Source organism: Onychostoma macrolepis, chromosome 25 (assembly GCF_012432095.1).
Source record: "Onychostoma macrolepis isolate SWU-2019 chromosome 25, ASM1243209v1, whole genome shotgun sequence".
NCBI classification, from domain to species: Eukaryota; Metazoa; Chordata; class Actinopteri; order Cypriniformes; family Cyprinidae; genus Onychostoma; species Onychostoma macrolepis.
The window spans coordinates 7,306,596-7,324,154 of record NC_081179.1 but is presented as its reverse complement, the minus strand read 5'-3'; the positions used below and the strand labels follow the sequence as shown (position 1 = coordinate 7,324,154).

Here is a 17,559-nt window from a genome sequence, read left to right as displayed (position 1 = left end):
TTCACAAATGTACCCGCATTGTATATGTAGTGTTGTCTGGTGTGTCTGCTGTGTAAGTACAGTTTCTTGGTACACATGTTCCACAGCAGTCTTCTTCTTGTTTCACATATTCAGAGCCCTTGAAGGGTAAAAACAAGTTTGTAGTTTAATAATTCACTCCTTTGACAGACATTACAAAACATAACAATTTTAACTCTTATTTTATTCCCATTTTCTAAATAAAGTTCCAAACATAGGTTCGGGAGGAGCCTAATCATTTAGTCCTGTCAATCGTCATTACAAGCCTATATGAGCAGCAGTCATTGCGCTGTCTCAGAGACAATTCTTCCAACATCCCTCCTCCTCCCCATCTCCTCCTTTCTTTCTGTTATTCTCCTTCTATGTAGTACTGCAATGGGGGCACTCTGAGCTCAAGCCGAGACAGCAAGCCAAGTCTGTTTACCATTAGCCATCAGGACTGGATGGGCAGGCGAACTTGTGAACTTAAAAATAAAATTATGAATATTTCATATTCCCAAAAATACTGTATTTTTTATTAAGATAATTCTTAAGACAAAACTTAAGAAGAATTCAAATTCTTGAATAGAACATTGTTAAAAATTATTCTTAAAGTTAGAAATTTAATATATTTTTTCTTAAGACAACTTTGGCTTCATCACAACTGTAGAATCAATTAAAAAAAAAAACTGTACTGTGTCAGAAAATGACAGCCATACAAAACACATAGAAAGCTAGTGTGTCATTTGTAAAGTTTAAGCTAGTGATTTTACTTACAAGTTTACATTCAAGTGGACTCAAGACAGTGCACTTCTCAGAGCTCTTCTCAGTCACAAGTGAGCCATCAATTTCACGACAGGTAACATTTTCACATTTATAAATGTGGACTTCTCCAACCTGACAAAAGACAGACAGACTCCATTATGATGGTGGAACAGAGCAGATTCATTGTCTGATGAACTAAAAGAATTAAGAAATGATCACAAATGTTTACAAATGTACCCGCATCGTATATGTGGTGTTGTCTGCTGTGTAAGTACAGTTTCTTGGTACACATGTTCCACAGCAGTCTTCTTCTTGTTTAACATATTCAGAGCCCTTGTAGGGTAAAAACAAGTTTGTAGTTTAATAATTAACTCCTTTGACAGACTTGTTAAAAAGAACCAGAGCCAGATTAATAAAACATTACAATTTTAATTCTTATTTTATTCCCATTTTCTAAATAAAGTTCCAAACATAGGTTCGAGAGGAGCCTAATCATTTAGTCCTGTCAATCGTCATTACAAGCCTATATGAGCAGCAGTCATTGCACTGTCTTATCACCAATTTTTCCAACATCCCTCCACCTCCCCATCTCCTCCTTTCTTTCTGTTATTCTCCTTCTATGTAGTACTGCAATGGGGCACTCTGAGCTCAAGCCGAGACAGCAAGCCAAGTCTGTTTACCATTAGCCATCAGGACTGGATGGGCAGGCGAACTTGTGAACTTAAAAATAAAAATATGAATATTTCATATTCCCAAAAAATACTGTATTTTTTATAAAGATAGTTCTTAAGACAAAACTTAAGAAGAATTCAAATTCTTGAATAGAACATTGTTAAAAATTCTTCTTAAAGTTAGAAATTTAATATATTTTTTTCTTAAGACGACTTTGGCTTCATCACCACTGTAGAATCAATTAAAAAAAAACTGTACTATGTCAGAAAATGACAGCCATACAAAACACATAGAAAGCAAGTGCGCCATGTGTTAAGTTTAAGCTAGTGATTTTACTTACAAGTTTACATTCAAGTGGACTCAAGACAGTGCACTTCTCAGAGCTCTTCTCAGTCACAAGTGATCCATCAATTTCACGACAGGTAACATTTTCACATTTATAAACGTGGACTTCTCCAACCTGACAAAAGACAGACAGACTCCATTATGATGGAGGAACAGAGCTGATTCATTGTCTGATGAACTAAAAGAATTAAGAAATGATCACAAATGTTTACAAATGTACCCGCATCGTATATGTGGTGTTGTCTGCTGTGTCTGCTGTGTAAGTACAGTTTCTTGGTACACATGTTCCACAGCAGTCTTCTTCTTGTTTAACATATTCAGAGCCCTTGAAGGGTAAAAACAAGTTTGTAGTTAAATAATTCATTCCTTTTGACAGATTCATTAAAAAGAAGCAGAGCCAGATTAACAAAACATAACAATTTTAACTCTTATTTTATTCCCATTTTCTAAATAAAGTTCCAAACATAGGTTCAGGAGGAGCCTAATCATTTAGTCCTGTCAATCGTCATTACAAGCCTATATGAGCAGCAGTCATTGCGCTGTCTCAGAGACAATTCTTCCAACATCCCTCCTCCTCCCCATCTCCTCCTTTCTTTCTGTTATTCTCCTTCTATGTAGTACTGCAATGGGGGCTCTGATCTCAAGCCGAGACAGCAAGCCAAGTCTGTTTACCATTAGCCATCAGGGCAAGACAGGCAGGTGAACTCGTGAGTTTAAGAATAAAATTATGAATATTTCATATTCCCAAAAATACTGTATTTTTTATAAAGATAGTTCTTAAGACAAAACATAAGAAGAATTCAAATTCTTGAATAGAACATTGTTAAAAATTCTTCTTAAAGTTTGAAATTTAATATATTTTTTCTTAAGACAACTTTGGCTTCATCACAACTGTAGAATCAATAAAAAAAAACTGTACTGTGTCAGAAAATGACAGCCATACAAAACACATAGAAAACAAGTGTGTCGTGTTAAGTTTAAGCTAGTGATTTTACTTACAAGTTTACATTTAAGTGGACTCGAGACAGTGCACTTCTCAGAGCTCTTCTCAGTCACAAGTGAGCCATCAATTTCACGACAGGTAACATTTTCACATTTATAAATGTGGACTTCTCCAACCTGACAAAAGACAGACAGACTCCATTATGATGGAGGAAAAGAGCAGATTCATTGTCTGATGAACTAAAAGAATTAAGAAATGTTCACAAATGTTTACAAATGTACCCGCATCGTATATGTGGTGTTGTCTGCTGTGTAAGTACAGTTTCTTGGTACACATGTTCCACAGCAGTCTTCTTCTTGTTTAACATATTCAGAGCCCTTGTAGGGTAAAAACAAGTTTGTAGTTTAATAATTAACTCCTTTGACAGACTTGTTAAAAAGAACCAGAGCCAGATTAACAAAACATTACAATTTTAATTCTTATTTTATTCCGATTTTCTAAATAAAGTTCCAAACATAGGTTCGAGAGGAGCCTAATCATTTAGTCCTGTCAATCGTCATTACAAGCCTATATGAGCAGCAGTCATTGCACTGTCTTATCGACAATTTTTCCAACATCCCTCCACCTCCCCATCTCCTCCTTTCTTTCTGTTATTCTCCTTCTATGTAGTACTGCAATGGGGGCACTCTGAGCTCAAGCTGAGACAGCAAGCCAAGTCTGTTTACCATTAGCCATCAGGACTGGATGGGCAGGCGAACTTGTGAACTTAAAAATAAAATTATGAATATTTCATAGTCCCAAAAAATACTGTATTTTTTATTAAGATAATTCTTAAGACAAAACTTAAGAAGAATTCAAATTCTTGAATTGAACATTGTTAAAAATTCTTCTTAAAGTTAGAAATTTAATATATTTTTTTCTTAAGACGACTTTGGCTTCATCACCACTGTAGAATCAATTAAAAAAAAACTGTACTATGTCAGAAAATGACAGCCATACAAAACACATAGAAAGCAAGTGCGTCATGTGTTAAGTTTAAGCTAGTGATTTTACTTACAAGTTTACATTCAAGTGGACTCAAGACAGTGCACTTCTCAGAGCTCTTCTCAGTCACAAGTGATCCATCAATTTCACGACAGGTAACATTTTCACATTTATAAATGTGGACTTCTCCAACCTGACAAAAGACAGACAGACTCCATTATGATGGAGGAACAGAGCAGATTCATTGTCTGATGAACTAAAAGAATTAAGAAATGATCACAAATGTTTACAAATGTACCCGCATCGTATATGTGGTGTTGTCTGCTGTGTCTGCTGTGTAAGTACAGTTTCTTGGTACACATGTTCCACAGCAGTCTTCTTCTTGTTTAACATATTCAGAGCCCTTGAAGGTAAAAACAAGTTTGTAGTTTAATAATTCATTCCTTTTGACAGACTTGTTAAAAGAACCAGAGCCAGATTAACAAAACATAACAATTTTAACTCTTATTTTATTCCCATTTTCTAAATAAAGTTCCAAACATAGGTTCGGGAGGAGCCTAATCATTTAGTCCTGTCAATCGCCATTACAAGCCAATATGAGCAGCAGTCATTGCGCTGTCTCAGAGACAATTCTTCCAACATCCCTCCTCCTCCCCATCTCCTCCTTTCTTTCTGTTATTCTCCTTCTATGTAGTACTGCAATGGGGGCACTCTGAGCTCAAGCCGAGACAGCAAGCCAAGTCTGTTTACCATTAGCCATCAGGACTGGATGGGCAGGTGAACTTGTGAACTTAAAAATAAAATTATGAATATTTCATATTCCCAAAAATACTGTATTTTTCATTAAGATAATTCTTAAGACAAAACTTAAGAAGAATTCAAATTCTTGAATAGAACATTGTTAAAAATTATTCTTAAAGTTAGAAATTTAATATATTTTTCTTAAGACGACTTTGGCTTCATCACCACTGTAGAATCAATTAAAAAAAAAAAAAAACTGTACTGTGTCAGAAAATGACAGCCATACAAAACACATAGAAAGCAAGTGCGTCATGTGTTAAGTTTAAGCTAGTGATTTTACTTACAAGTTTACATTCAAGTGGACTCAAGACAGTGCACTTCTCAGAGCTCTTCTCAGTCACAAGTGAGCCATCAATTTCACGACAGGTAACATTTTCACATTTATAAATGTGGACTTCTCCAACCTGACAAAAGACAGACAGACTCCATTATGATGGAGGAACAGAGCAGATTCATTGTCTGATGAACTAAAAGAATTAAGAAATGTTCACAAATGTTTACAAATGTACCCGCATCGTATATGTGGTGTTGTCTGCTGTGTAAGTACAGTTTCTTGGTACACATGTTCCACAGCAGTCTTCTTCTTGTTTAACATATTCAGAGCCCTTGTAGGGTAAAAACAAGTTTGTAGTTTAATAATTAACTCCTTTGACAGACTTGTTAAAAAGAACCAGAGCCAGATTAACAAAACATTACAATTTTAATTCTTATTTTATTCCCATTTTCTAAATAAAGTTCCAAACATAGGTTCGAGAGGAGCCTAATCATTTAGTCCTGTCAATCGTCATTACAAGCCTATATGAGCAGCAGTCATTGCGCTGTCTCAGCGACAATTCTTCCAACATCCCTCCTCCTCCCCATCTCCTCCTTTCTTTCTGTTATTCTCCTTCTATGTAGTACTGCAATGGGGGCACTCTGAGCTCAAGCCAAGACAGCAAGCCAAGTCCATTTAGCATTAACCATCAGCACTGGATGGGCAGGCGAACTCGTGAATTTAAGAATAAAATTATGAATATTTCACATTCCCCAAAATACTGTATTTTTTATTAAGACAAAACTTAAGAAGAATTCAAATTCTTGAATAGAACATTGTTAAAAATTCTTCTTAAAGTTAGAAATTTAATATATTTTTTCTTAAGACGACTTTGGCTTCATCACCACTGTAGAATCAATAAAAAAAAAAACTGTACTGTGTCAGAAAATGACAGCCATACAAAACACATAGAAAACAAGTGTGTCGTGTTAAGTTTAAGCTAGTGATTTTACTTACAAGTTTACATTTAAGTGGACTCAAGACAGTGCACTTCTCAGAGCTCTTCTCAGTCACAAGTGAGCCATCAATTTCACGACAGGTAACATTTTCACATTTATAAATGTGGACTTCTCCAACCTGACAAAAGACAGACAGACTCCATTATGATGGTGGAACAGAGCTGATTCATTGTCTGATGAACTAAAAGAATTAAGAAATATTCACAAATGTTTACAAATGTACCCGCATCGTATATGTGGTGTTGTCTGCTGTGTAAGTACAGTTTCTTGGTACACATGTTCCACAGCAGTCTTCTTCTTGTTTCACATATTCAGAGCCCTTGAAAGGTAAAAACAAGTTTGTAGTTTAATAATTCATTCCTTTTGACAGACTTGTTAAAAAGAACCAGGGCCAGATTAACAAAACATTACAATTTTAACTCTTATTTATTCCCATTTTTTAAATAAAGTTCCAAACATAGGTTCGGGAGGAGCCTAATCATTTAGTCCTGTCAATCGTCATTACAAGCCTATATGAGCAGCAGTCATTGCGCTGTCTCAAGAAAAATTCTTCCAACAACCCTCCTCCTCCCCATCTCCTCCTTTCTTTCTGTTATTCTCCTTCTATGTAGTACTGCAATGGGAGGGGGAAGTCCATTTACCATTAAAGGGGTCATATGATGCGATTTCAAGTATTCCTTTCTCTTTGGAGTGTTACAAGCTGTTTGTGCATAGATAAGATCCCTGAAGTTACAATGACTAAAGTCTTAAAACCAAAGAGATATTCTTAATAAAAGTTAAGACTCTGCCACGCCCCCCTAAAACGGCTTATTTAAACACGCTCCCACATGTCTACGTCACGGTGTGGGAAGATTTGCAAAACACCGCCCAAACGCAATGAAAGAAGGCACAACTTTTATTCTCGTTGTAGTATTGTTGCTGCCGCCGGCGCCATGTCCTGGAGACGTTGTGTTTCGTTGTGAAAGTGAAAGTACTTTGTTTGGGCTTCCAAAAGAGGACACAACTAGAAATCAGTGGTTAAGTTGCATTTACAACACCGTTATAGAACAGTGCAACCCAAATATTAGAGTGTGTGCACTGTGCAGTGCATTTTATGGAGGACTATTTCCTAAACCTGGAAGAGTAGCCTACAATACTGGCTTGCACAAAGGCTGTTTCTATAAAGTGGTGCAATTCCAACTTTGCAAGGACAATCTGACGCTTCTGCCTCACAGCCTGTAAGTACGTTTCTGCTACTGACGCATTTCAGAAAGGCGGGGCATAGAGGAGCAACAATAATGTACAGTATGTGGAAAATAATGTGTTTTTTGAACCTTAAACCGCATAAACACATTGCATTACACCAAATACACAAAATTATGTTCTTTTTAGCAACGTCATATGACCCCTTTAACCATCAGCACTGGATGGGCAATCTAACTCGTGAATAAAATTATGAATATTTCATATTCCCCAAAAATACTGTAGTTTTTATAAAGATAGTTCTTAAGACAAAACTTAAGAATTCAAATTCTTGAATAGAACATTGTTAAAAATTCTTCTTAAAGTTAGAAATTTAATATATTTTTTTCTTAAGAAGACTTTGGCTTCATCACCACTGTAGAATCAATTAAAAAAAACTGTACTATGTCAGAAAATGACAGCCATACAAAACACATAGAAAGCAAGTGCGTCATGTGTTAAGTTTAAGCTAGTGATTTTACTTACAAGTTTACATTCAAGTGGACTCAAGACAGTGCACTTCTCAGAGCTCTTCTCAGTCACAAGTGAGCCATCAATTTCACGACAGGTAACATTTTCACATTTATAAACGTGGACTTCTCCAACCTGACAAAAGACAGACAGACTCCATTATGATGGAGGAACAGAGCAGATTCATTGTCTGATGAACTAAAAGAATTAAGAAATGATCACAAATGTACCCGCATCGTATATGTGGTGTTGTCTGCTGTGTCTGCTGTGTAAGTACAGTTCTTCAGTACACACGTTCCACAGCAGTCTTCTTTTTGTTTCACATATTCAGAGCCCTTGGAGTGCAAAAATAATTTTACAGTTTCAATAATTCAGTGGCACCTTTATATTGCATTCTCAAATCACACTGTTTTTAAGTTCGACATTTGAAAGTGCTGAGGAAAGAAAAACAGGTGATGTTAATGAGGAAGTGAGCATAGAAGCATGAACAATCATTCAGTAAATAAACTGATGTGTCTCACAAAGCTAAAATATACAACAGCAGTGACTCCTGGTTCATTTCAAATTGGATATAATCAAAAACTAACTTGCAGTTCGGTAAGGAAATCTGTAGTGACCTCAGTTACCGCTCTGAATGATTCACTGGTTGAGTGATTCTGATTCAAACCTCTGACTTACCAGTAGGTTCATGACTCATTTGTGAATCCTTTTGATTGACTCATTAAAAATAACTCATTCTTAAAAATCATTTGTACATGAATCAGCCATAACAGCTCATGCTGCATGTTTGTTCATGCGTGTAGGCAACATTGGTGTGCACTCTAAAGTAATTTGGTAATTAACTAACTGCACCTCATGAGGTGATCTATGATAAAAGCACTTGTGGAAGCACACATGGTTTGTGACTGTTGCCAAAAACGAGTAGATTTTACATTGTTGTAAGAAATCTGGAATTTTTTTCACATTTGCGAACATTTTAGTCACAGTATGGAGCCCTGTGAGAGAGGCTGCACAGAAAGTATAGCTAAATGCAAGATCTACAGTGACATCAGTCCCAACTGAAATAGTAAGAAGAATCAGGATGAACGTCATTAGTCAGTGAGCCACAATGTAACTGGTAAACAAGAAGGCAATATCACCACTGTAAAATCATCATCATAGTACTTCAGAAAGTGACAGCCATACAAAATACATAGAAAACAAGTGTGTCGTGTGGAGTTTCAGCTAGTGATTTTACGTACAAGTTTACAGTCAAATGGACCCGAGTAAGTGCACTTCTCAGAGCTCTTCTCAGTCACAAAGGAGCCGTTAATTTGACGGCAAGTAATAGTTTCACATGTGAAATGGCGGACTTCTCCAACCTAACAAAAAGACAGACAGACTCCATTGAAGAACAGAGCAAATTCACTGTTTGATGAAGTGAAGAAAATTATAACAAATATAAAAACCTGATCAACTTGATACAAAAATGATCATTTAATGCCTTTGCTTAAATTTAGAATTTTTTGTCTATAATGAATTATTACGAAAACAAAATCAACCTAGCAGCTCACCTTGTACTCTGTGTTATTGTACACACAGACATCTTTAGGCACTAAAAAGAAAAAAAAAATTTTTGGAAATTGCTTATAGAGAAACTTTACCCAAAAATGTAAATGCGGTCATCATGGAACACAAAAGGAGAAATAATGGTGAATGCACTTTTCAATACAACTGTGATGAATGGGGACTTCAGAAACAATGCGAAAGTACCATGATTGTGACATTAAAGTGGACTAAACAAGTCTCTCCTTCTGTTTTCTAAGACCTCTATTATTTTTAGAAGTTGCAGTTTTGTAGAGGAAAAAAGTAGTCAATCAGTTTATTTGTAAAAATTGCTTTCTTGGAAAATACAAAAGGTTTTTGACAAACAGCAATGAAATTTGAGTAGGAATCAATTAGACAATTTGAGACTCACCACAAGAACAGCAACTGTCTTCAGTTTTATTTAATGCCAACTCAAATCCCACCTCACATTTCTTCATAAGACATTGCTCAAGATTGCAAACTGAATGGGTGAAGAATATTTACATTAATATCATTGAATGTTTTGTAACATTGTTATGTGTTTATGACTGCTATTAGGTCAAAGTGGAAGAAATATCAGTCCCACTTTATACTTGGTGGCCTTAATGTACTTACATTTAAATTAATCTTTTGATAAAATGCACTTATTGTGTACATACATGTTTTAACATCGTACTTATATTTTAAAATACCTGTATGTAATTACATCTGTAATTAATTTCTGTAATTACATTTATAATTACACTGTTGACCCACCCCTTACCCATTAACCCACCCTTAAACCTATACCACTAAACCTGTCCCTAACTTTACCTGTATCCCACCTCAGTAGTAGCAGAAGTGTTTTGCAATACAATATGAATGCAATAAGTACACTGTACTTATTTTTTGATGTAAGTTTGATGTAAGCTGTTTGAAGTAAGTGATTAAGGCCACCTAATATAAAGTGGGAGCAAAATATCAAGTGGTTTCATTCTTATTTGATGCCTCTGACCATACCAGCAGGTTGAAACTACATCAGCCATTTACGTTTAAATGTCCTTTAAGTGTTTATGTGTTCTGAATATCTAATTGTTCTTGTCCATGCAATGTTAGCAATTACTATCAACTTGTACTGTATTCATAGTCATTGCTGAGAATGTTTTGATCAGCAAAATCAATGTGCATTTTTAAGTCTATCAAACACATTTTAAAATCTTGAATCAAGAGAAAACTCTATATCAGCTTTCTTTGATTCTTGATCAATTCTTGATAACTCACCACAAGTTGGACAGCAGTTTTTAACAGTTCTGTTGTATCCGTCAGCACAGGGCATTTCAGTTGGACACTTTACAGGCTCTTTCAAAGGAATGCCAGAAGTAGTGCAATTATATATGTTACAATCAACTGTCCATGTGTCCCCAGGCTGCAGAAAAATAAATTATTTAATGACAGTTAGTTTTGGTAATTTTAGTTTAAATTGTGAAAATGTGTGATGTCTCTGACTAAAATGAGTTAAGACCCTCTGCTGTTAACAAGCCTGCAGCTTTGGTCAAACGTAGGGTGGAAAAGAGGGAATTGGGGCCCTAGACAACAATTTCAGCTGAGGGGGAGCAATAAACACTACCAGAGCCCTGGAAACCCTGGAGACCAAGTTACAGCTGTATCATCGTTTCTTTGTGCAAGACACACTTTAAATTATAGTAACATACCTTTCTAGGTAAATTATCAGGGCCAATGCAATCTACAAAGAGGGAGCAACAACAAACATCAATAATATGATATCAAGATGCTTTAAATTAGCAAACAGAGAAAGTAAATGAAGAAACACTTCTTACCGCAGTAAGCTGTACACATATTTGATGTCATATTAACCCGATATTGGCCATCAGGACAATAACAACCTTCCGTTATCATTTGGTTACAATCATTGCTGTGACATTCTTTCTCTGCATACATATTATTGTACCTAGTTGAAAAAAGTACAATAGATGTAGAGATTTGTCAATTATAATGACTACTAAAATACAGTACATTTTAGAGCCTTCAGTATTATTATTTCACTTATTAAAGATGATTATTTATTTTATGGATATGAACTGATGAGGTTTATTACGATGTACTGCAGGATTTTTCCACTTTTGGTCCACATGCCTTGTAGATTTTGTGATTGGGGCACTTGAATTCTGTGACAGAAAACAATGACAAGATCCATGGCACTTTCAGATACAGTATATAATATCATGAATTAACAGTGAATATACAATCAAATGTATACACACATTACACACGTCAATGTTACTACAATTGTGTGTGCTTTTGTGAGTGTACCACATATCCCTTTGAGGACAGGTGAGCTTCTCCAGTCCACACAGATAGACTTTTGGCCACATAGCTGTGCATAGGCCTCCACACTAGCACAGGCAACAGACTCATTTCCCATTCCGGATACATCATATACACATGCCTTATAATAGTCCTGATAGGGAACCGCATTATGGCAGCTGTTAAACAAACTGTAAACAAAATACAAAATTGTGAGCCCCCCCACAAAATTCAATTTCACTGATCTTAGAAAATGACTAAACAAAAACATGTGAATTGTAGGGTACAACGGGGCTAAAGGCCCACCTTAAGAAAAAATGTGCTATTCACTGCACCTAAAATGTATAATTGCAGAAAAAAATATATACGTTGTATTGAACATTAATGGAGCAACAGATTTTGTGTGAAAATAAATCATTCAAGTTGTTTATTTTGTTTAAAAAACTTATAAATGTATGAGGTGGCAAGAGGGGCCTTTTACCCCACACATGGGGTAAAAGGCACACGGTATTGATACAAATACTTTAGCTAAAATAATGTTTTGTTTAATAATGTCTAAGTTAATACTTGTTCAAAACAATCACTTTAGCAAAGTTTGTACTGTTTTCTGCTTAATTTGAAAAATAAAAAATAATAATTTTTGTTCAATAAATGTACTTTCATTAAAATGTTAATATAAAAAATATATTTTAAAATACAGAAACAAAATCATTTTAATAAGTAAAGATTCTGAAAGTACTGAAGGAGATCCAATAATAATTAAAAATATATTTACTGTAGTAACAACAAATTATATTTTGTTATATGATATGATTAATATTTTGTTTTTACATATGGTTTTATTCTAAACATGGTGATTATCTCTAATATGGACACATACATAATATACATGATATTTATAACAACATAAAATATGATATTTACCATCTAAATCTAACCACGTCATGTCAACAAATGGAAAAGTCAGCCATCTATTAATTGTAATGTTAATTATTGTGCTTTTAGCCCCAACAGCAGAGGCACTTTTTACCCCAAATACCATACTTTTACATATTCTTTCGTTATTTAAAATCTGTTGCTTTAATTATCTTAAACAAAACTGAAAATCATAAAGAAGACCTTTGTCTCAAAATATATGCATTAATTTTAGCGATTCTCATTTGCTACTTAAATCTACAACATTTAAAAAAACATAAAATATTAGATCAAGTAAGCACATGATCAACTTCGCGCTGCTGCGCGTGATCGCGTCAAAGATCAGACAAATATACACATGCATCTTGAAAAGCGGATGTTCTGCAAAGTGCTACGCCACGTTTTTGTGCCATCTAGTGGTTTAGATGAAAATAATATCAAAGGCGCCTTTTACACCGGGGCGCCTTTAGCCCCGTTGTACCCTATAATCTGGGTCCGTGTACTTTTGCGTCCATTCGTTTTTCGTTTTTTAACCCAGACCAAAAAAATGAAAAAGGAACGGTTATTGTATTTTTAAATGCTATGCTGAAAACCAAAACTGAAATTAGAACCGTACACACAAAATGTTACCCGAAAATTTTTAATATTTACTTATTTTCAGATATTTTTTAATGAATTTTTGCACTTTTAATAAACATTTGAAAAATGCACAAATTAATATAGAAAAATTTAGATTTTAACAGTTTTTCTTTGGCCAAATTTAGTAATGCTTCTCCTGCACGTTCAGTTGAGAACTAGAGCCATCTTTGGAACAATGCAGAGACTTAATAAAAAATTATTTTTAAAATAGACATAGCAGAATCCTGGGAACTTTATCATCATGAAATTATATACTGGGATATAATTTTGTCAAAATTTTGTGTGCCATCTGGGTCACGGTATCGGAGAGGACCATGGTTGCTCAAAGTACAGTAGGCTATATCATGTTAGAGTGCTACACACGGTTTAATATATGGGGTAAATATACAAATATAATATAGAAATATATAAAGTTATAATCTCCAGATACAGGCAGGCCTGGTTCCTGAATCAAATCTCTGAGGGTGCTTCTGAAATCATTTGAAAATCTGAAATCATTGTCTTTTTTTCCCCTTTCTCCCAAATCAGATTTAATAGCCTACTGTTTCAGCTATTAAAATAGTTCAGTTTTGTATGTAATGGCAAAGTGATTATATTTCGTTTCGTTTTTTATTAGGCTAAGTTAATTTAGAAAAATGTTCGGAGCCTTTTTTTTTTTGTTCGTTAAATAATTTTTTTTCTTTCTTAAAGTAACGACCAAGCGGCCAGCGGCAGACCGGCAGGCTGATCATAGCCTATGTTTGATCAATTTAGCCATCTCAAATCATCACGACTTGCCTAAAATAAAATCTATAGATATAGCCTACTGAAACAGTTCAAGCATACGTTAAACCTAGATAAATGTGCGCTGCATCAATAGTTTGTGCAGAGAGTAGAAGCGAGGATGGAGGCGCCAGCACAATCAATTGCATTTTTTTCAATGGAAATGACTTACGCCATAATTTTTGCTCATAAAGGTAAGAGTAATACATCATTCGGAACTGTAAATGATCTACTTTTATTTGTGTGCACTCGCAATATCAACAACGTCGTGCTTTTAAGAAAACGATGCGCTTTCTGCCGTCTGGTCTTGCACAGGAGCGCTTCACAAAAATTAACCGAAAGTCAGCGAATACATGCCTCACAGACATGATAAATATATCTATAGAAAGCTTTAAATTACTACTTAACGAAATAAATCAAATCGATAACAAAAACTCCTTCATTATTATCCGTGAAGATGCACTTCTCTCTAAAGTCGCGTCTAATGAGGAGACGGCGAGTCAGGATCGTCATCTTCATCTTTGTGACACTGACACAAAAAACACTTTATAAGTAAATAATTCAAATATCTCCTTACTATTTCCCCCGGACACATTCATGGTAATTTTGCTGGCGCTTTGCGGCAAGCTTCAGCCTATTGCGTGTATTTGAACGCAGAACTCTTCAGCTGCGCTGACGGCACGCGCTCTGCTGCTGCGGGACTCTAAACACAGTCGAGCCGACTGAACTGAACTAAAAGGATGGCCACTCAGGAAATCAACATAAAATGTCAGTTATCCTATTTCTAGCTTTAACCAAAGTCCCTTGTCTTTGCTTTAACTGACCTTCTCTTGCTTTCGTTTCGTTCCCTCTCCTGTAGAACTTGTCCAGGTCAGGATACAGTTATTTGCAAAGAAATGGGCTCTCTAATGTGTATTTCATACATTTTTTTAGGCATGAAAAATTATTAAGATCATAAAAATATCGAAGCTAAATGTTTTCATAAAACAGTTATGGTAGCTACGTCAGTAGCGCGAGAGGGTGCGTCTGTATAGAAACACTCAAAAAAGGTAGAAATTAAACTTAGCATTTACATACATTACAAAAAAAAAGAAAAAAAAAAGCTTTATATCATTTTTACGATTTTTAATGAAATAGGAATTTTGAATAAAGAAAATTAGTTTGCTCCTGCAATCAGGGTATCTTCCATTCATTCGTTTTTTAAATGTAATATTAAAAACAGAAAAATAAGAAAACGGTTCCTTTTTTCGTTTTTCAATTTTTCAAAAAAATGAAAAAACAAGAATTATGCTTGATTTTCCGTTTTTACGCTCCTGGCTAGAAAATGAATTAACGACTTGAATATTCCATCTCTGCATGTGGGCGGGAATAAAACGCCCCTTTCCGCTGATTGGTCAACCAAACATTAAACCGTGCCATCATTAGCTTTTCCACAGTTCTGCACAGCAGAAAACAGTCCTGCTGCTACAGTTGTATGCATTCTTAACGCGTTTATTGCAACTATATTTTATCACTTTCTCACCAAACAACCAGACTAACAAATGGCTAAGGAATAGCCCCTACTGGGGCAGAGCCTATAGACGGCTTACTTGGGCATAATTTTGGCAACCTGTGCGTGAAATAAGTTATAAGCATTATTTTCCCATAGCTTAATATTAATTTATTCACATCTGCACTCATAGCTACCCCCTAGCCTACATTTTTGGCACATCGCCTGTTTTATTGAGCTGAGTTTTGGACAAGAGATGAAGTAAAAACATTCCAAAACATTCCGTGTCTCCAAAACATTCCGGTTCTCTCTCAGCCACGCTCTAACATCACTCGCAGACGGCAACGTAATCCTGCTAACCTATGCCCTATCTCTACATCTTCCACTACACCTCTGGCTTTCTCGGTGGGTCTCTGGAATTGTCAGTCAGCCGTCAACAAAGCTGACTTCATTTCTGCCTTTTCTTTAAAATCCACTCTCAGCATCTTGGGCTTGACTGAGACCTGGATTCGTCCGGAAGACTCAGCAACCCCAGCTGCTCTCTCTACTAATTTCTCTTTCTCTCACACTTCGCGTCAAGTTGGTCGGGGTGGGGGTACTGGCCTGCTCGTTTCAAACAATTGGAAATACTCAACCCGCTCTACCCTATGCAATTACAACTCATTTGAATGTCATGCCATTACTGTATAAGCTCCGATAAAACTCCAGATTGTGGTAATCTACCGTCCACCTGAACAAATTCTAGCCACCTTCCTAGAGGAGCTGGACGGGTTGTTGTCCTCTTTCGTGGAGGATGGCACTCCACTCTTAGTCTTTGGTGATTTCAACATTCACCTAGACAAGCCTTATGCTACAGACTTCCACTCACTCCTAGCTTCATTTGATCTCAATCGCCTTACCACAACTAGCACGCACAAATCAGGCAACCAACTTGATTTAATTTACACATGCAATTGTACTGCAGATAACATTCTGGTACAACCGCTACATATCTCGGACCATTTCTTCATTACATTTACACTACATTTTGCCACCCATGTGCCACCAACCCCCCTACCGGTTACTTTTAGACGAAACCTACGCTCCCTTTCTCCTTCTCATCTTTCCTCTGTAGTATCATCCTCTCTTCCCTCACCTACCCATTTCTCATCTCTGGATGTAAACGCAGCTACTGAAACTTTATGCTCTACCTTAACTTCTTGTTTAGACGACATTTGCCCTCTCTCCTCTAGGTCAGCACGGGCTGCCCCTTCTAACCCCTGGTTATCTGATGTTCTTCGTGAACATCGGACTAAACTCAGAGCGGCAGAGAGAAAATGGCGCAAATCAAACAACCCGTCGGACCTGAGTAGGTATCAGTCTCTGCTCTCATCTTTCTCTGCTGATGTCCACACTGCCAAATCCTCACATTTCCACAACAAGATCAACAGCGCTCCATACATGCGTAATCTGTTCAGAACATTTAATTCTCTCCTCTGTCCCCCTCCACCACCTCCCACCACTTCTATTACAGCTGATGACTTTGCAACTTTTTTTACAGACAAAACTAGATCGATCAGTGATCAGTTCTCACCTCCACGCACACAGGACCCCCAACCAACCACATCCACTGCTAAAACTCCCATCTTCTCCTTCTGTCCCCTGACGGAGGCTGAAGTATCCAAACTTCTTCTCTCCAACCATCCTACAACATGTCCTCTTGACCCAATCCCCTCGCACCTTCTGCAAGCAATCTCTCCCACGCTCTTACCGGCACTCACACACATCATCAACACATCCCTCCTCACAGGCATCTTCCCCACTGCGTTCAAGCAGGCTCGGGTAACCCCACTGCTCAAAAAACCTACATTAAACACTTCTCTTATAGAAAACTATAGACCTGTCTCTCTCCTTCCATTCATAGTGAAAACACTTGAACGTGTTGTCTTCAACCAGGTCTCATTGTTTCTTTCACAGAACAACAAACTGGACGCTAAACAGTCAGGTTTCAGGAGTGGCCATTCAACTGAGACTGCGCTTCTCTCAGTCACTGAAGCCCTGCGAATTGCAAAAGCCCATTCCAAATCATCAGTCCTCATTCTGCTGGATCTATCTGCTGCGTTTGACACTGTCAATCATCAGATACTCCTCTCCACTCTCTCATCACTGGGCATCGCTGGAATTCCACTTTGCTGGTTTGAATCCTATCTCACTGGTAGGTCTTTCAGGGTGGCCTGGGGAGGGGAGGTATCCAAAGCACATACACTGGTCACTGGGGTTCCTCAGGGATCGGTTCTTGGACCCCTCCTCTTCTCCACATACACTACATCACTGGGTCCCATCATACAGGCACATGGATTCTCCTACCACTGCTATGCTGATGACACACAGCTCTATCTCTCCTTTCAACCAGATGATCCAACGGTAGCTGCAA

The 17,559-nt window shown here is 36.7% G+C and overlaps 1 protein-coding gene across 2 annotated transcripts in view; it reads right to left on the bottom strand.

Annotated features, from left to right (window-relative positions):
- LOC131534051 (mucin-2) overlaps window positions 1-17,559 on the bottom strand; it is a 107,212-nt gene that overhangs the window by 4,227 nt on the left and 85,426 nt on the right. For both annotated transcript variants that reach the window (XM_058766678.1, XM_058766679.1), the window contains 23 exons: window positions 11,348-11,532; window positions 11,133-11,202; window positions 10,855-10,985; window positions 10,729-10,760; window positions 10,298-10,442; window positions 9,429-9,518; window positions 9,025-9,065; window positions 8,713-8,832; window positions 7,702-7,806; window positions 7,487-7,606; window positions 6,003-6,098; window positions 5,778-5,897; window positions 5,017-5,112; window positions 4,792-4,911; window positions 4,005-4,109; window positions 3,780-3,899; window positions 3,004-3,099; window positions 2,779-2,898; window positions 2,000-2,104; window positions 1,775-1,894; window positions 1,000-1,095; window positions 775-894; window positions 14-118 (listed from right to left, as the gene is read on the bottom strand). In XM_058766678.1, coding sequence (XP_058622661.1) covers window positions 14-118; window positions 775-894; window positions 1,000-1,095; window positions 1,775-1,894; window positions 2,000-2,104; window positions 2,779-2,898; window positions 3,004-3,099; window positions 3,780-3,899; window positions 4,005-4,109; window positions 4,792-4,911; window positions 5,017-5,112; window positions 5,778-5,897; window positions 6,003-6,098; window positions 7,487-7,606; window positions 7,702-7,806; window positions 8,713-8,832; window positions 9,025-9,065; window positions 9,429-9,518; window positions 10,298-10,442; window positions 10,729-10,760; window positions 10,855-10,985; window positions 11,133-11,202; window positions 11,348-11,532 — 2,458 coding nt within the window. The remainder of the gene's footprint in view (window positions 1-13; window positions 119-774; window positions 895-999; window positions 1,096-1,774; window positions 1,895-1,999; window positions 2,105-2,778; window positions 2,899-3,003; window positions 3,100-3,779; window positions 3,900-4,004; window positions 4,110-4,791; window positions 4,912-5,016; window positions 5,113-5,777; window positions 5,898-6,002; window positions 6,099-7,486; window positions 7,607-7,701; window positions 7,807-8,712; window positions 8,833-9,024; window positions 9,066-9,428; window positions 9,519-10,297; window positions 10,443-10,728; window positions 10,761-10,854; window positions 10,986-11,132; window positions 11,203-11,347; window positions 11,533-17,559) is intronic.